The sequence below is a fragment of the Colossoma macropomum genome, unplaced genomic scaffold (assembly GCF_904425465.1).
Source record: "Colossoma macropomum unplaced genomic scaffold, Colossoma_macropomum, whole genome shotgun sequence".
Classification (NCBI taxonomy): Eukaryota; Metazoa; Chordata; class Actinopteri; order Characiformes; family Serrasalmidae; genus Colossoma; species Colossoma macropomum.
In genome coordinates, this window is record NW_023494790.1 from 337,013 (window position 1) to 357,646 (window position 20,634).

General features: G+C 38.0%; 1 protein-coding gene across 1 annotated transcript in view; it reads left to right on the top strand.

The window, feature by feature from the left end:
- Window positions 1-307: 307 nt before the first annotated feature.
- Window positions 308-20,634, top strand: part of cpxm2 (carboxypeptidase X (M14 family), member 2) — a 108,135-nt gene continuing 87,808 nt past the window's right edge. Inside the window, exons 1-2 of the mRNA XM_036571857.1 lie at window positions 308-1,108; window positions 19,898-19,969. Coding sequence (XP_036427750.1) covers window positions 820-1,108; window positions 19,898-19,969 — 361 coding nt within the window. The 5' untranslated portion in view covers window positions 308-819. The remainder of the gene's footprint in view (window positions 1,109-19,897; window positions 19,970-20,634) is intronic.

Sequence of the window (20,634 nt, forward strand, 5' to 3'; positions counted from 1 at the left end):
AACTAGTCGCATGTCAGTTTCACCCTGTAAATCCAGCCTAAGAGAAAGAGTGAGAGAATATAAAAGAGAGCGAGAAAGAGAGTGAGGTGAAGGTAAAAGGTGTGAGGGAAAAGGAGTAAGAAAAGCAGTGAAAAATGGGAGAAAGAGAGTAAAAAGTGTCCGAGAGAGGAAGGGAAAGAGAGAAAGGGAGAGTGAGAGAAAAAAGTAAAAGTCACAAAAAAAGAGCAACAAGACTAAGAGAAAAAAGGAGGAGAGAAAAGAGGGAGAGAGAGGGGTGAAGAGCAAAAAAATGTGAGAGAGAGGAAGGGAAAGAGAGAGAGAGAAAAGTGAGTGACAGAAAAAGCAGAGCAAGAAATAAGACTAAGACAGAAAGAGAAAAAGAAAAAGAAAAAAGTGTGAGAAAGTAGGAGGAAGAAACGAAGAGTGATTGAAAGAGAGGATATAAATGAGAGGGAATGAGGGGGGATGACAGAGGAAGAGAGAAAGGGAGAGAGTAAGTGAATGTGGAGAGAGAGAGAATGAGAGAGAGTGAGGGGCAGTGTAAGATAGATAGATAGATAGATAGATAGATAGATAGAGTCTGTAGCAGTGAGAGTGAGGAACTGAATTGTGGACTCACATCCAGTTAGAGTGTAAAGGGTTAAAGGATTTTGAGCGCTGAAAACTTTTGTCTTGCCCCGGGACGTTAGAGAGAGAGAGAGGGAGGGAGAGAGAGAGAGAGGGAGAGAGAGAGGGAAGAGGAGAGAGAAGAGAAGAGCTGTGGATGGGACTTTTCTCCACAGTTGCCCCGTTCTGTGGAGACTGAACTCCTCTCTGACCATGCTGGTCTCAGTCACTGTAGGACAGCGGCTGGCTCTTCTGGCCCTGGCGCTGCTCGGCATTGTGGGATTGCAGCCGCAGGGCTGTTTGAGTCGTCCAGCTGAAGATGAGGATTATTACATGCAGGAGCTGCTGAGCCGGGAGCATTACTACCGCATCCCCGTCCAGGAGGAAAACCCAGCAGAAGGAGACGAAGTCTGGAGAGATGACCTCCGGCCCCCGGCCCCCCGAATCAAATCTAAAAACAAACCCACCTCTGGGAAACAAGCTGGAGCCGAGGCAAAGTCAGGTGAGCGCAAACAAAGTATGAGTCAGGTAACCTATAATACAATGTGGACCAGGTAAGCTTGAATACAGTATAAACTAGCCAGCCTCAAATACAGTATGAGTCAGGTAACTTCACTTACAATAGAAGGCAAATACAATGTCAGTTAAATAACTTCAAATACACTGAGTCACGTAGATTTCATAGAAGTCAGATATTATTAAAAATAATATGTCAAATAAGCTTTAATACAATGTAAGAAAAAATAAATAAAATAAATAAAATCAAGGTAGCTTCAAGTAAGTTTAACAGTTTGTCTGGAATGACTGTGGAGTGATTTTAATCCAGTATGAATCTGCAGTGTGTGTAGTTTTACAGTCTGACAGTAATAATTGTGGAGTGATTTTAATCCAGTGTGAATCTGCAGTGTGTGTAGTTTTACAGTCTGACAGTAATAATTGTGGAGTGATTTTAATCCAGTATGAATCTGCAGTGTGTGTAGTTTTACAGTCTGACTGTAATAATTGTGGAGTGATTTTAATCCAGTATGAATCTGCAGTGTGTGTAGTTTTACAGTCTGACAGTAATAATTGTGGAGCGATTTTAATCCAGTGTGAATCTGCAGTGTGTGTAGTTTTACAGTCTGACAGTAATAATTGTGGAGTGATTTTAATCCAGTATGAATCTGCAGTGTGTGTAGTTTTACAGTCTGACAGTAATAATTGTGGAGCGATTTTAATCCAGTATGAATCTGCAGTGTGTAGTTCTACAGTCTGACAGTAATAATTGTGGAGTGATTTTAATCCAGTATAAATCTGCAGTGTGTGTAGTTTTACAGTCTGACAGTAATAATTGTGGAGCGATTTTAATCCAGTATGAATCTGCAGTGTGTGTAGTTTTACAGTAATAATTGTGGATTGATTTTAATCCAGTATGAATCTGCAGTGTGTGTAGTTTTACAGTCTGACAGTAATTATTGTGGAGTGATTTTAATCCAGTATGAATCTGCAGTGTGTGTAGTTTTACAGTCTGACAGTAATTATTGTGGAGTGATTTTAATCCAGTATGAATCTGCAGTGTGTGTAGTTTTACAGTCTGACAGTAATAATTGTGTAGTGAGTTTAATCCAGTATGAATCTGCAGTGTGTAGTTTTAGTCTGACAGTAATAATTGTGTAGTGAGTTTAATCCAGTATGAATCTGCAGTGTGTAGTTTTAGTCTGACAGTAATAATTGTGTAGTGAGTTTAATCCAGTATGAATCTGCAGTGTGTAGTTTTACGGTCTGACAGTAATAATTGTGGAGTGATTTTAATCCAGTATGAATCTGCAGTGTGTAGTTTTACAGTCTGATTAGTGCTGAATCATCTTCATGCAAATGAAAAAGAAATTTCTGTGGAAATTTGGGGAAATTCCACAGATCTTTTATGTATCTGCCAGGTCCAATCCTGACACATTTCATTGCAGAATCTCCTTTAATCCACCACCAAAACTGCAAAACATCACTTTTATAAGACTTTCTCCTCTATAAAGTATTAATTGTTATTTGTACATTTTAATTATTTTCTTAATTCCTCCAGTACCATTCAGTTCATTGTCTCATAACATATTATCTGCTGCACTTATTCAAACAGTAATCAGTTAAAAAATCAGAAACTCTCTGACTTTTACTGCACTCAAACGTGGTCAGTCTAACATCACAAGCTGTAGTCAGTCATGGAGGTTTATTTGCCTTGTAAAACGTTACTGCCTTTCTTCAAATCCATGACAAAAGAAGGGTTTTAAAGTGTTTTATAGTTTAAAAGCCTGATATACTCTGAAAGCATCGCTGTAAAACGTTAATAGATGTCTTTAAATTTCCGAGGAGCCGCTGGGGAGGGTTTCTGTTTCAGTCCGACAGTAAAGCAACTTTATCAGAGTTTGTCCAGTCAGTCGCTGATTGGACTGAGTGCTCTGTGAGCCTTAATAGTAATTTAAAACTGTGAAAACAGTTATCGCTGCATTAACTCACTGTAGTACCATCACGATATTTCATTGTTCAATGGCAGTTTTCTTCCATACAATTGGTTAATAGGTTGGTAACACTTTCTTTGAAGGGTGTCTACATGACACATTCATATCACCTTACATAAACACTTCATAACATGTTCATGAATGCTTAAATCAACGTTCATAAACTATACATGTTTTACATGATATTAATATGGACTACTATGTCATTTTACCGAAAGATGTTTTTCAAAATAGAAGTCCTCATTTTATTTATTATTTTCAGTGAAACTCCTCGTTTCTGGACTGTCAGCATAAAATGACCTGGCTTTATCCTTTTGGACAGAAAGTGTTTTGACACTTTTTGTCTAGACTTTCAACTTTTTTTTTTTTTCTCAAGCATTTGTATTTTGCAATATGCTATTCTTTCTGCTTTTTACACTAATTATTCATATATGAAATGTACTGTTCATTCAACTCTATACATAATTGTGGAAAATGTTACTTAAACTAAGTTTAACTTTCTTGGGGTAAATGCTAACACTGTTATCCCAATTACTGTGGAGGTTTTATTTTTAGTGATGTTCTTCCTCACTTATGGTTTTGGAGAAGGCACAAGTATAACTGTGCATTGGTTATCCCGTGTAACTGAGGTTAAATGTGACAAGCACTGTTATCACAAGGAATGATTCCTTTTTTGGCATTACTTCAAAGTACAATCGAGTTGTGGCTCTGACTTTCCTCACTCAGGGTGCTGATGATTTTGTAAGAAATGTCCTTTATAAATTTGTCTCGCTTTGCCTTCACCATAAAAGTGAGCCTCACTAAAGTGTTACACGAATGGATGGATCTTGAATGGAATGGATAAGTATTATGGGTCTGTCCCACCACCACACAGAGTTTGAGACTTTAAGTTGATTGACTGTTCATAGCATATTTATGAGTAATTCACTGTCCATATAGTAAAGTGACATGCAAAGCAGCATTCATAAGTGATTTATAACATTTTTAAGAGATGTTTACAGACCATGTGTATAAATAGTGATAGTGATTTACAATTAAATATCTACAATTATTTTCCTTACCTTTGCAGCAAGACCCAATGACTGTGAAAAGGAGTCAATAAACACCACAAGTAGGAAGGTCCTTTTTTTTTTTATTGGCAAGACCACTGTCCAGAACAGGCACTTAAACATGCTGCTCAAACTCAAATCAGGAAACCACAAACTCTTCTGAACATGGAACTGCAAAATACAGATGTGTTCAATAAAATCTTCAATTCTTTTCTAAAACGAAAAATAAAAACGCTCCACCTCATGTGGCCATTACTTAAGGGTACTGCCTTCACTTTGCTCCTTTTCTTCTTAGACTGAAATTATTTTAAATTCTCTGAAAAACAAAACAAAAATATGAAGAAAATAAACAAAACGGCACAAGTCACTGCAAGAGTCTGAAGATATCATGATACTGGCTCTGCTGCTGGCTGTCTGTCCTCTTCTGGCTATACAAAGATCAAACAGGAGCAGTCAGATGTGTGGAACTCTACACAGGATGAGCCTATTTATACTGAAAGCACATGAACGTTGTGTTAGTGGGCTAGACAGACTGTCATAGCAGAGGTATGATATATAACTAGCAGTACAGCAGTTAAATTAGCTACTTTGCTTATGATCAGTAACTGTAGCTAAGAAACTTTGCTAACTAGCTAGCAGGCTAACGCTACCTTACCTTAGCTATTAAAATGCATCAGGCTAATGTTAACGTCACCTAATTAGCTAAGTTACATGATTCAGTTGAACCCCAAAGATTAATAGACCTTATGCGGGTCTTGATAACAACATCCTTTTTTTCGAACTTAAATAACTGATACTGATTTAACTTAGCGCACTGTTTTCTGACCGTGCCAGTCGAGCTGAAGTAGTTAGTGGGCCTAAATGAGCATCACTTATGACGCACAGCAGTGATGCGGAGTGATACGTTAAACAAGCTAGTCCCAAATGCAAGGTCCACTCTCGCTAACGTTTGGCTAGTGACGTGGTCTACACCAGGGGTCGGCGAAGTGTCAACAAAAATCATTTTACTATCCTGGCTGTAATGTGTCTCAGTATGTGCTAATGTGGTAGTATAGGCTAAAAGTATATAAACGAAAGACTTACTTTGCTCTGCTTTAACCTTTAGCTCAGCTATGGCCGCGTGTCTCGCAACTCCACCACGAAACTTTGCCGAAAAGTGAAATAATCTTGTAAAAAAGTAAAATAATTCTTGTAAAATGTCTCTCAGTTCGTTTTTTACGAGGCTGAAGTCGCTTCTCGTTCGCCAGCTTCTTGTTCGAATTTACCCGTTCCACCTTAAATGGCGCCTGAGGTGCCAGAATGTAACTGCTGCAGCATTTAAGGTGGAACGGGTAAATTCGAAAAACAAGCTGGCGAACGAGAAGCTGATTTCAGCCTCGCGACTTTTCAGTATTTGATAGTTTCTCGTCACAGATTAAATATATCGGGAAACCAACTGGAGTGATAATGAATTCATATAAGTCCATTCGTATCCAAATTACCGATGTTTGTTCTTAATTTTTCCCTTCGCTTTTTTGTTAGCTAACTTACTAGCTAGCTGGGCAAGACTGTTGACTGTCCTGCTGTGACCAGAAGTCTGCAGGCCTGCAGGGTTAAAGGGTAAATTAGCAGATAGAGGCTATATTAACTCCAGTGTTTTAGACCGTTTATAGTTGAAACTGTGTTGAACGATCAGCAGAGCTTTATTTTACTGTAAAGGAGGATTATTTTATTTTTGCCTATTTTGCAGTTCCATGTTCAGAAGAGTTTGTGGTTTCCTGATTTGAGTTTGAGCAGCATGTTTAAGTGCCTGTTCTGGACAGTGGTCTTGCCAATAAAAAAAAAAAGGACCTTCCTACTTGTGGTGTTTATTGACTCCTTTTCACAGTCATTGGGTCTTGCTGCAAAGGTAAAGAAAATAATTGTAGATATTTAATTGTAAATCACTATCACTATTTATACACATGGTCTATAAACATCTCTTAAAAATGTTATAAATCACTTATGAATGCTGCTTTGCATGTCACTTTACTATATGGACAGTGAATTACTCATAAATATGCTATGAACAGTCAATCAACTTAAAGTCTCAAACTCTGTGTGGTGGTGGGGCAGACCCATAATGCTTATCCATTCCATTCAAGATCCATCCATTCATGTAACACTTTAGTGAGGATAACGTGGCTTCCATCACTTTTATGGTGAAGGCAAAGCGAGGCAAATTTATAAAGGACATTTCTTACAAAATCATCAGCACCCTGAGTGAGGAAAGTCAGAGCCACAACTCGATTGTACTTTGAAGTAATGCCAAAAAAGGAATCATTCCTTGTGATAACAGTGCTTGTCACATTTAACCTCAGTTACACAGGATAACCAATGCACAGTTATACTTGTGCCTTCTCCAAAACCATAAGTGAGGAAGAACATCACTAAAAATAAAACCTCCACAGTAATTGGGATAACAGTGTTAGCATTTACCCCAAGAAAGTTCAACTTAGTTTAAATAACATTTTCACAATTATGTATAGAGTGTTGAATGAACAGTACATTTCATATATGAATAATTAGTGTAAAAAGCAGAAAGAATAGCATATTGCAAAATACAAATGCTTGAGAAAAAAAAAAAGTTGAAAGTCTAGGCAAAAAGTGTCAAAACAGTTTCTGTCCAAAGGGATAAAGCCAGGTCATTTTATGCTGACAGTCCAGAAACAAGGAGTTTCACTGAAAATAATAAATAAAATGAGGACTTTTATTTTGAAAAACATCTTTCGGTAAAATGACATAGTAGTCCATATTAATATCATGTAAAACATGTATAGTTTATGAATGTTGATTTAAGCGTTCATGAACATGTTATGAAGTGTTTATGTAAGGTGATATGAATGTGTCATGTAGACACCCTTCAAAGAAAGTGTTACCAATAGGTTAATATTCACCAGTCATAGATGTAACCAGGTGGGAAATATCTCATCCCACTTATTCAGGTCCATATAACTCGAGTAACATTTTCATGGATTTGTAACTTTCCTGAATATTTTTAAATCAAGTATATTAGTGAGGAAAGATTTTAGTCATTACTGCCCTTACAGAATTTCACATTGTGGATAACCATGTGCTTTTTGCCCACTTCACATGCTAAGAATCATGTTTATATATCAAAAAAAAAGTGATCACATGTGGAAACGTAGAATTACTTGTAAATTCATGTGGTTTTTGCAAACTTCATATGTGAAATATGTAACTTCTCTAAAGGTGTTTAGCTGACTTTTTTTTTTGTATTTACTTTTAAGACCTCCATAATTTGATACTTTGCACAGATTCAAAGTCCAATTCTGCCAGAAAATAAAAGCTAAACTGTAACATGCCAAACTTCATCAGATGCATGAAGTTAAAATGTGAAAAAGAGGCTTTACTAATTTGTCCAAAATCCACAATTGAGGTCGAAAAACAGGCAGAAGTGAAAATGAAGCAACAATCAACAAATATCGCAAAGGTAATTCTAGGCAACCAAAGTCCAAAAAGGGAACAGGCAAAAGGGAAAGTCTGAAATACAAGCAGTGGGTCAGGTGAGAAACAGTAGATCAGAATACAGACAAAAATGCTCAGTAGCTCTATGAACGCCTGGGCTTATAAACTAACTGGATCCAATCACATGATGCATAAAACAGGTGAAGGACATCAACAGTCAGGGGAAACTGTCTAACAGTGTAATCTGGTGACCTTGATGTCACAGGTTCACCCAGAGGTTTCTGGGAATTGGAGTCTTGAGATTTCAAAGAGTGCTACCTCTTGCTTTAAGTTTGTTAACGTTGCCATGGATACGCCATTATCTTTAAAACGTTAACAGTATGAATGTCAGCATTTTCAAAATGTTTTGCTCAACATGAAAACACTGAAAAGGGTTTTTTGAAAAAAGCTCCCTCACAGAAATGCCACATGAACTTCACATGTGAATAATAGTGAAACATGAAAGCTCAATTTCCAGGGACTGAAAATTATGTTTTCGTTTGGACAAAAGGCCACAACTCAAAAAAAAACTCAAAAAATGTCACTTATTACTTAGAATAAGAAACAAGTTTCTCCAGAGCATTACTTAAGCAACAGAACACAGAGGGAGTGTTTTATCGTAGAATAACATCACGGCTGTGATTTGGTCGCTGTAGATCATCACAGCCGTGATGTTATTGGCGATAACACACTCCTCGAGTGTTCTATTGCTTTAATACAACAGTTAAATAAATACAGTAATAAATTAATAAACTGGGCCGTGAACGCGGCGTTTAATATGTTTTAATGTTCGCAGTTCCTTCACCAAATTATAGTTCCTTAACGAGCAGCTTGTTGCTACGTCAGAATATATATATAGAATCATGAACACAGAACCCTTTGTAAGATGAAAGCCTGAATGAGAATGTTTTCTATATGGTTCTATATATCACCTTTTTTAAAAAAGGTTCCATATAGCACCCAAAAGGGTTCTTCTGTTATTACAAGCTTGACATTGTAACAACACTCTTCGAAAAAGATGGTTCTTTAAGGGTTCTTTAGTAAAGAAAATGGTACTATATAGAACCATGAACACTCAAAGAACCCTTTGCATGATTAAAGGGTTTCTTGCATGGTGAAAGCGTTGTTCAGTTTGATGGAGAATGTGCTATAGACAGTTCTATATAGAACCTTTTTGAAAAGGGTTCTATATAGCACCAAAAAGGGTTCTTCTGCTGCTATGATGTCAAGCTTGTATGAATAGACAAACCCTTTTTGGTGCTACCAAGAACCATCTACCATGCATTCTCCATCAATGTGAAGAACGCTTTCATGATGCAAAGAACCCTCTAATCATGCAAAGTGTTCTTTGATTGTTCATGGTTCTATATAGAACTATTTTCTTTACTAAAGAACCCTCGAAGAGCCATCTTTCTTAAGAGTGTATATGAGAGACTTTGTCAGAACATTGCTCTGGAGTTCCGTGTTGCTCTCCACTACTGACTACTGTACCGTCTGCTCTGCTGCTCTGTGAGCTTCACTGTGAAGTTGGCTGTATTTAATGATTCTGGTCAGATTCCATCTGAGGCAAATCCAGTGAAGTGGAATAAGCATTAGGGCCAGGGTGAGGGTGAGGGTTAGGGCCAGGGTGAGGGTGAGGGTTAGGGCCAGGGTGAGGGGGAGGGTTAGGGCCAGGGTGAGGGTGAGGGTTAGGGCCAGGGTGAGGGTTAGGATTAGGGCCAGGGTGAGGGTTAGGATTAGGTTTTGGGTTGAGGCCAAGGTTACGGTCAGGATTAGGGTCAGGGTGAGGGTTAGGATTAGGTTTTGGGTTGAGGTTAAGGTCAGGATTAGGATTAGGTCCAGGGTGAGGGTTAGGTGTTGGTAAGGTTGGTAAGGTCAGGTTTTGCGTAATGGACGTAACATATTAACAACACATCTACTTAATGTACATAATGAATCAACAGAACATCTACAATATATCTACTTCAGTGTATTCTGATGCTTCACCACTGCTGCTTCACTGATATGTTGCTGATGTGTTACTGATACTTTGTTAAGAGTTTATTAATCATCTACAAAGCACCACTCCAAATAAAGTGCTACCCAAGTTTTGTCTGTTGTGTTTTGGACCTGTTGCAAGTTTTGATTATAGAAACAAAAATCCTTCTTTAATGTCTTTTAATAAGAGAAGATATTTTAGTTTAGGAAATAACAGATGACGCCAGCTCACCGTCTAGAAGGATTTGTAGTGCAGAATCACCATTTATTCTGCAATTTAGTCCAGGATTTGTTTGTGTCTGAGAAAACAATCTTACGTTGTGTAGTTCAGCAAATATAATGGCTGTGATTTGCAGCCTAAACGCACAGTTTTATTGGAAACAATTGTAAACTGGGAAATATCTGCACTTTCAACGTGTTTGCTGTTTTGCGTTGCCAGAAAATGTTCTGAAAGAGCTTTGGAAGCTGAAAAACAAACTCCAGACATCCTGCAGTTTTGTCACAGCTCAGCCAGAACAGCAACATACATTTTTATTCTTCATGTTGAAAAAAAAAGCAAGCATTGTTTTATAGTGACAACAACGATGTGCAAACTCTGTACAGTCATTGATCAGAGCTTTTGGTGAAGCTGTGAGCTTCTGAGCTTTGTTCACATTGCGAGAGATGGACATTCTGTGGGTTTTTGCTGTTTTTCAGTAAAGCTGCCAGGGTTTGGTTTGGTTTCTGATGGATTTCTACAGCTAAAAGAAAAAAAGGGCACTTTTGAGTGATGTGGTTTCATTTTTCCTCTGGATCAGCCACTCCGGATTTAACTTTTATTCTGTATGATTTGTGTATGTTTTGCTGTGGCATTTCTCTACACTTTTTCCTCCGCTTCAAGTTTGACAGGCCTCACGGTTTCATTAACAAAGCCAGGGGTGCTCAAAGCAGGAGTGAGACCACGCCATTCAAGTTTAGTGGTCCTAGTGCTGATTTAGGGTCAGTTTTTTTGCTTGTCATGTCCCAATAAATATGATTACACAGGCTGAGTGGGAACTGGTACTAGATCAACACACTTAGACACTTGATTTATATGAGCAAAGGGTCTGTATTCGCAAAGAACACAAGCGTGCAGGGCTGAGATCAGACTGCTCTCCATTAGTGCTCGTTATTTTGACATACTGATCCCAAATAATAGCAAGTAAAAAAACACTCTTCATAAATTTAAATTTACAGTCAAAACAGCCATCATGTACAAGTTATTCATTTTTCAGGACACATTTCTGAAGAGATTAGATATCCAGATAATCCACTCGCATAAAGAAGCAGAAAGTCAAAGGAAAATAAGTGAAAAAAGTAGTTAATGGGAGAGAAAAAGGGTCAACAACCATACGAGACCTCTTAGCCCACCAGAACTGCCCCCATCAGATAAACAGCACTTAAAGCTTTCATCTCTGAGAGAGAGGAGAAAATCAAGCTGCTTCAGATCTGAAAACATCCACAGGTGTTTCTGTCCATCCTTCCACTGTGAGAAGACGACTCAGCGCTGTGGGTCTGAAAGGATGTGTAGCTGTCAAGAAGAACCTCACTGAGAAAAGGAGACGGACACATCAAACAAAGAAGCTGAAAGATGGACTGACCACCCCAGAGTCCAGACCTCAACACCACTGACTGTGTTTGATTACTTCAGAAAATCATCAACCAGCTTCTAAGACTGAACTTTGGAGGTGTGTCTGCAGATTCTTTGAGGAGCTGAAAGTGAGTCTCCTGAAGAGAATGGAAGCTGGAATGAAGGTAAAGAGAGACTCAATAAACACTGAAAAACAGATGGTAGATGTCGTTGTTGAGGCTCCTGTATAGTTTTCTGTTAAATATACAAAACTGTTCAAAAGTGCTTGGCAGCCAAATGTATGTGTGCAAAAATTGTGTTAATGCAGTAAAAATGAACAAGAATAATTCTTAAAAATTAATTTATCCTTTAAGCTAGTTTGAAGAACAAAGTTTGGTTCCAGTTTTAAGTTCCACTTCCACCACATTTGGCTTAACATATTGAAGAATTCATAAAGAAATAATCCAACCAGGCTTTGGATGATAACTATAAATAATACAGGGCTTTCTCTGGGAGGGGTCTGGAAATGTGTAAATGAACCCAATGACATGCACAAAGTCACTACTTATTGTAGTAGTATTATTAATTTGTGTTATAATGCTTGTGCAAATAAACACTTACAGCACTGATAATTAATATTTTATATACAATGTTTTCTGGTGCCTAAATCTTTTACACATTACTGTAATGTTTTCCTGACACTGAAAAACGAATAATGTATATTTAATGACTATTTTGACTGGAACTTTAAATAAATGAAAGGTGGTCTCTGACTTTTTCCACTAGACTGTATGAAAAGACCCTCGGTATGAGATAATATTTAGTTTGTGTGAACATTTAATGACAAATAGACAATAGAAATGAGCCAAAATGACCAGGAATACAAATCTCGTCTGCTGGCTCTGTTAAGAATCGTTTTTTTCCTTCTCCTATAATGTTATGAGTTTTTCTTACGAAGGCGATGATTTACTCCGCCTCCAGTGTTTGTCTATGGAGTGGGCAGCCCACACAGTAGCCTAATGGTTTGTACAGCGGTGAGGGGGAGAGTAAATCAAACGTGGCCATGCCGTGGTGGAGGCTGTTACGGGTGCGTTTGAAAGTAGGCCGCAGTGAGGGATAATTGGAAGCAGATGCAGAGTCAGTGACTCACTCTCTCAGGCATCTTCACCCACAGGCAGGCCTGTTTACCTACAGCAGGTGCCGTCAGGCAGGAGAGTGAGCAAGGAAACGAATTATCCTGCTAGACTGAATCAGACGTTGCCTGGAGCACAATTCAAACCGCATGAATGAAGCTTACATACCCTGTTAAAAAAATCACAAACCTACTGAGGACACTAGACGTTAAATGATTAAAAAAAAAAATTAGCCCCAAATTATAGCAAATAATAACTGTAAATGGCAAAAAAAAATATATATTTTTTTTTAACAGTATTACCTGAAAATTAGCTACAAAGCTAACATACAAAGTGAAAATAAGTAAACATGCCCTCTACAGAGAAGAAATTTTATACACATTTCTGTTTATTTCCTGTGTTAAAAACTTTGCATCCCACCACCATCCCATCTCCTCCCTCTCTTCCATGGCTGCTCTCTCTTGCTGAGGGACAGGGCGGTCCATCGTCCTTGATCTAAGCAAGCCCAGAACTCTCCATAACTCCTACTCAAGCTTCCTCCTCTGTCCCCAGCTCAGATTTTAATGTGGACCAAATGCAGACAATACAAAGCTAATAGACGTTATGTGTGTGAATTTGATATGTGCACTGGAAAACTAACGTGTCTGAAAACCCGTTTCCCCTGTACTTCACAGAAATCATTAGGCCTTCTCTGGAGGCCTAGAAGGTCCCTGTAGGTTCCCCAAAGCTAGTTTGAGTATAGAACCGTTTTGCTGTGTGTATTTTCTGTTGTTTGTTTGATGTTTTCTGTGTTAGTTGATGGCTGTTTTGACACCTGCTCTCTGAAACAGCTCTGAGTTTTCATTGTGAAGGGAGAGGTGTTCGATGAGAGTAAGGTGCAGATCTAATCACGAAAAGAAGGGATCAGTCAGCACCTGAGAATCTGTTGTCTTCAGGTAAAAGCTGTGGGCAGGGCTTGATGCTGTACTGAATGTCATTAAATATTAGGGGTTGCATGACTTCATTTTTACAAGCGATTCAAAAAAGTAACCAGCTAGTCGTTGTTACCATCGTTTTAAAATGGTCTGTAAAAAGGATTTTGTTAGTGTTCTTTTCGGGGCTGGGATGGCAGACGCTGCAGTTTGAAGTGTGCAACTACAACATACAGTACAAAGTGAAGAATATATTGTCTGAATGTTTTATAAGCTTCAAATGTCCGTGTTTAAACTAAATTGGGCTGTGGAAATGAAAGCAAACCACTGTTAGTACCACTGGGTGGGTAAAAAGGCTATTTAAAAGCACAATTGTACGTAATTATATGACAAATCATCTTATCAAAGCACCTTCAGAGCCAGGTTTATTTATAACATTTGAATAGTAAAAATGGTTAAAAAAGAAATATGGAAGATGACGCGACCTGTCAAACTCATACTTCACACTGTCCTTCCTCCTCCGTCTTCACTCCTTCCCTCTTTTACTTACCGGTCTAGAAGAAATGTTGCGGCCTCAAAATTCTTCCCTTTAATTGCCATGAGCTCCAGTCTCCAGCGGTGGAAAGCAGCACTAATGCTAACTCTAGTGTTGCTTCTTTTTATGTCCTGTCTTTTCTGTGTGGTTTCTTGGTGAGAGCAGGCAGAGCTACTTCTTCATCCTCTCAAGTTGAACTGATGGCACTTCAGTAGATATCTCATAGACGTCTTTGACATAATGTCAAAAATCATATTTCTTTGCATTCTATTGATAATTTTAGTTAATTTTGTAATGTTTTCCACTAGAAATCTTCCAGATTGCTCCTTTAAAGTGCCTGATCCTACTGCTAAAACTATGCTAATTATGCTGGCATTGAAAAATAAGACTATTCTCTAAGTTCTCTGGAGAGTGCTGTTTTCTTTCTTGTGTCCTTTATTTTCTCCTCATTCACCCTCTCTCACAGCCAACCCCCAACATCCATTCAATATGCTGAGTCACCCAATTCACATGGGCTACGTTCACATTACCGGGCTGAAGTGGCACAAATCCAATTTTTTGCCCTAATGTGACTCAGATCTGTTTTCATGGCTGTGTGGACACAAATCTGATCTTTATAAATCCGACCTGAGCCACTTTCATATGTGCTCCTAGATCGGATACGTATCTGATTCATGGCCATGCGACCTTAATGTGACGCTCAGATTTCATTCATGTGTTTTTTCCACTGTGTCATCATTCAGCGTTACCATGGCAGCAGCGCCAAACAGAAGTTAAAGCCTGTAAACGGTGGAAAAGCAGCTCATCTCACCTTTTTCTCCTTCGTCTCGCTCTAATAATGAAGCTGAGAGCTGATCAGAGTTAATGATCTTCTCAGCGAAGCTCGTTCTGCTCGTTAGTTTGTGCTGATGATGCAGTGATTCATTCACGTGATGTTACTGAGTAGGATGAGCTCATGAGGGTCATTTCAGGACACCGGTTCGTCACATTAATGACCGATTTGAGTCACTTACCTAAACAAATGTGAACCATCGAGTCAGAGAGATCGGATTTGAGCAATAAATCGTATTTGAGGAATTAGGCTTGTAATGTGAACGTAGCCTTTGTGCAAACTAAGGACGATGGTTGCCCATTACGACTTACCAATGGCCTTCCCGTGTCCGACAGCCAACAGCTGGCGAAGGAAGCGTTTTTCACTTCCTTTGACCTCTAATTCTAGTCTTAGTCCAACTTAATGTTGACACAAACATGTTGTTCAGATTTAGAAGTGATATATTCCATAATGGCTCTTGAATAGAATAAAAGTTTCAGTAGCAGCATTAAGAATAATCTGACCAATATTAGTCACAGTGGTTTTCTGGTAGGCTGTATAAATATGAATACATCCAACCTTTAAAATCTGATTTAAATCTAAATACTGTTGCAAGAAAACATCCATCTGATGACTGAATCTGTGTCCCAACTATTTTACAGTTCTTGTCTGTGTGTGTTGCCTTCACACCTGTGACCCACTGCTATTATTAGTCTTTCTTGAGATGTGTTGGATTTACATTTCTATCTCTCTTTCAAAATTTGATTGCTCATTTGTGCAGTAATTGCTAATCTGTACGAGTGTCCGAAGGCTCTGTTTCATTAGCATATGTGTCAGTGGATTAGTGCTTCGTCAGAGGGCTATTGGGTTCACCATTAAAACAAATGATGATATTATACACCTGATTAGCATTTCCACAGACCATCTCCAGTGCTCTATATTAGTAATCTGCATAGCTGATGCTGAGCAATCTGCGGTACTCTAAAACTGAGAGGCTTTCATCTGCTCCCATTCAGCTTTAATTATTCACATTGTGCTTCTCTTTACTTTGTATTTAACCCAGAAACCTTTGCCTCCCACAAGATTTCGCCGGTGCTGTTGCTCTGAGATCACTCTAGCACTCTAGCACAAAACTGATTTCTTCAGTTCAGATGTGGAAGCATAAAATCTCCATCCACTTTATTAGAAACACTGACCTTGTACTTCCACTTACTGGTCATTTTATTAGGAACACCTTCCTTGTACTTCCACTCAATTGCCACTTTATTGGAAACACCTACTTTGTATTTCCACTCAGTGGCCACTTTATTAGAAACACCCACCTTGTACTTCAACTCACTGGTCATTTTATTAGGAACACCTTCCTTGTACTTCCACTCAATTGCCACTTTATTGGAAACACCTACTTTGTATTTCCACTCAATGGCCACTTTATTAGAAACACCAACCTTGTATTTTCACTCAATGGCTACTTTATTAGAAACACCCACCTTGTACTTCCACTCACTGGCCATTTTATTAGAAACATCTACTTTGTAATTCCACTGACTGGCCACTTTATTAGAAACACCTACCTTGTACTTCCACTTACTGGCCACTTTATTAGAAACATCTACTTTGTAATTCCACTAACTGGTCATTTTATTAGAAACACTTATCTTGTGCGCCATGTCATTGGCTACTTTATAATCTCCACCTACCTTATATTTTGACTAAATGGGTGTTAAATTAAACACTTAAGTTTATCCGTTGCTGCACAGTTTATCAGCCCCCTCTGTCTCATTCTTTATTCATTTTTCAAACCCAATCTCTCAAAAGTGTCGTAGCATTAAAATTGGTAACCAGAAAAAGATGAGAACATGCATCAGAAATCAGAAATGACAGTCTAATCAATTCCTCCAACTACGATCTCACTTTGTCAGCATGTTTGAAGCTCAGAGGACAGTCTCACAGTATCACATGCTCAAACTGCTTAGATGTAAAAGGATTTGGGAAAATCGGTGCAGACATCCGATTCTAAATGTTCTCAGATGAGCCTGTGGATTGCGTTCTTATTGCTTTTAATCCAGGGCAGCTTTTCATGCACATAAAACCAAACATAAAAGCATCACTCACTCTTCTTGTGTTCTCTCTCCAACGGTCTGTCTTGCTTTGTTTGTTCTGAAGCTGCAGGATGTCTGATGCTCTGAAAGCGGAAAGTGCAGAAAGGATGATGAAGAAAGCAGAAAGCAGCTCTGCTGTCGCTTCAGATTTGGAAGATGTGATAGACGGAAACATTGATAAAAGAGGTCATAGACAGATAAGCACAATCTGAGATGTGTGTTATACACAGTAAAAAATAGCTCATCTTCTTAGGGATTATTTTCTTCTGTACATTACAACAATTTTTCTGGCCTTACATCCTCACAGCTCACTGTAGTAAAATACCGGGTCACTGTTCTTATGAAATTAGTAACTGGGTCATTCTACAGAAATGTCCACTTTTGTGTCCCTAACGTTTACAGATCTATTACACATGAAAAACATGTTAGGGTTACAGTTTATTTATATTAAAAAAAAAACAAAACAATAAGCTACTTTAACAGTTACACCTTCTTTAGCCTCAATTTAGCAATATTGATTTTTAAACCAATCATATAGAATTCAGAGCACCACAGAAGAGCTCATCCCCACAGTCGTGTGTGAAGGCTGAGGCCATATTTTGAAGAAAAAAACATGTTTTTCTGCTATTTTAGCTACAATAATCTATACATGACTATGGAATATACAAGTTAAATGACATAAAGAAAACAAATGCCAAATAAATATTACAAAATATATAATTAAAGCTGTGGTGCCCGGGAGTCGTGTCACTGGTGTTACCGCGTAACAAAAAGTCTTTTATTTTGAAATAAAAGTCACACTGATGACATCACTTGACTTCCTTTTACCTGTTTTCTGAGGATCTATGAAGAAAAGCTCATGGTGAGTCCACTGTGTCTTTCAGTTATCAGAGATTTTCTCATTTAGCTCATGATTTAATATGAAGCTTTTAGCTGAAGTCACTGGTGTGGCCGACTTTATTCTGAGGTAACTGTGAAAAAATAGAACACAAATGGATTAAATTCCATATTTTAGTGGATATTCCATGTGGTTTGATGCTCTGTAGCAGTCATTTTGTAAAATGCATTGTTCATTAAAAATGTCTCTGGTGTTCCTTTATTATGTGGAACACCAGTGAGGATCAGTAACACCAGTGACTCCTATGGACAGATAGAAAAGTGAACGTTTCTGTGGAATGACCCAACTATGTCATTTTTAGGCTGGCTTTTCATGTGAAGCTTTCATGCAGCTAGTTGAATGTTGTGAGGTGCCTGCAGCATTACTTTACCTGACTTTGATTGTGTTTATCTTAAGCCTTTAAATAATATTTAAGTAGTCATTTCAGTCGTAACTCAATGTCTGGCTCATTCTGTCCTACAAGCACAACAACACTGGCAGGAGCTCATCTCACTCTTCCCTCTGTAATAATTTTCATCCTTTTGGAACCCAAATGAATTTGAGCTCTGCGGTCTCATTTTCAGCCACCTATAAATGTCTTCAGTTTTATTTTCTTGGCCATTGATCTGGTGAAATCGTTTGACAGTATGTCAGTCTGTGTGATCATGTGATTCATTACTGGTGTTTGGCATTTCATGAACTTGTTTCACAAAGTTGAGACACTTGCAACTGTTGGGCTTGAGTTTCAAATGAGTTGCAGGACTTTCCATTATGCAACTCAGGTTCAGTTTAGTTTCATGCAGGTTTCAAGCAACTAAAGCTGTGTTGTGAATGTCAATGTGTAAATTCTGCCTAAAGGTATTACATAGTGCTAATTAAAATTCCCATTACTATTGTGTAAAAAAGTAGAAATAAAAAATATTACATATTTTAAATTAGCCAACAAGCAACATTACATTATCTAATATTAGTTTTTCAAGCATTTTCCTTAGGCTTCCATTTTTTATAGCAATGTCTTGATGTTAATTTGCTTTTAACTAACAATATGTCATCATATGCTACAGTTTAACACACATTTTTTGCTGATAAACATGAGTAGAACCAGAGATATTTTTGAGTACATAATAGCCAGCTAGGAGTTTACAGAGGCTACTTACTCAAGGGCACCAAGTGCATATTTTAAAAGAAGGTTTAGGATTAGTGCAGAAGACAAACCCATTTAACAAATAAAATAAGTTCAAATTCAAAGATCTGATTTTACCTAGTGCTTTTCTGCCTGTGGTCATCTTGACAACATATATCAATGTTAATTAAACATAGAATTTACTACAAAGTTCATGACCTTTTTCCATTTATTGACATTTAATCATGAACATGCTTTAATAATGCTAAATTCAGTTACCCTGTCTATGGGATTTGCAAGCTAACAATGGGGTATCTTCACTTTTGCCATTCTGGATTTAGTCATATACAGGGCATCTCTAGCTTAAACATCAACATTTGTTGCAGTTTCTCATTAAATTTAATTAACTTATTTAATTTTAATTAATATTTTAGCTTAACGTTCAATTTGAATATTACTGGAGGAGCCTGTTACCTGCTGAAGAGACAGTTAAACAAAACTGCATTCTTACTTAGGGTTTGGCAATTTGATGAACTAACTTATTTCATGGCTTCAGTCTTGCAGAAGTATTCTTCTGTTCTATGAATAAAAATATAAAATAATAAAAAAATGTATTTAAAAATGAACTGCAAATCACAGTATATTTCACTGTTTGTTTCAAACTGTTTATTTGAGTACCAGGTTAAGTAAGCGATTACTGAGTTCTGATATTCATACATTGAAATAATGACAACCATCCATAATATGATGTGAGTGAATTGTTTATATTTACATTTACAGTTACAGCATTTAGCAGACGCTCTTATCCAGAGCGACTTACAATAAGTGCTTTGTGTATCTAGAGAAAGTATCTTTGCTAGTTACAAATAGGTTAGAGAGAAGCTCGTCCTGAACTCAGACACTGCTAGAAACTGCTAGAATTGGTCTCTGTATACAAAGAAAATCTGTTTTATTTAATAGAATTTTACATCGGTGTTTATGGAAAATGTAGTACTAGTTTTCTGCCAGTACATTTACAGTTCTTACAGAATGTTCCTTACATGGTAACATTTCTTCTCCCTTTTCTCTTTTGTTATGAATAATTTTAATTAGTGGGAGATTTGGACCTGTTTTTGTTTAACAGGCTTCCAGCCTCAGGACCTCACTGACTAACACACAACCATCATTTAAAGCCCAGTGGTTTACAGCTCTGCTCTGTTCTTGTTTTCAGTGAAATCTCCAAACAAGAAGTCTCCCAACAGCATCAGCGAGGCAGAAGGCCAGTACCAGTCGGAGAGAGTGGGTACGTTTTATATTTGGAATGAAGTGTAGTTCAGCAGCCTGGAGTGTTCATCAACTTGATGGCGGTACGAGTTTTCATTTAATCGAAGGAGCGTTTTACGCTGTCAGTCGGTGAGGAAGCTTTCCTGAATTTACATGTTCGAGTCTGTCACATAGAAATAAATGGCTTTAGGTTGAAGCCTGCATGCAAAACACGAACACGCACACAAAAAAAGAGCCAACACGTCTAACATTTGTCTGTAGGGAGCGTATTTTCCTGGCAGAACAGAAACATATGTAAAAACATGTGCATGAAATTCCTCTGAGATGCTGTTGACTTTTGTCTGGATAGTGATGCTCCATGTTTGGTTTCCATGGGATTAACAATAGATGTAAAACAGAAGCAAAGACTGGCTGCGAGTGCCAGTAGCCTCCAAACCCTCGGAGAATCCATCCTGCACTCCAGGACAGAGAAGTCTCCTCTGAGCATTCCCAAGTCTTGTCAATGCTGAGCGCTGAAGAAAAGCAGGACCTCAATTACAGCTTAATTCAATTCAGTTTTATTTGCTAGAACACACACTGTTCCAAAGCAATGTTCCAGAAATGGGGGTGCAGTTCCCTAATGAGTGTTACTGAGGGAGACCATGTCAGGAAAACCTCTCTTTAAGAGCATGAGGAAGAACCACT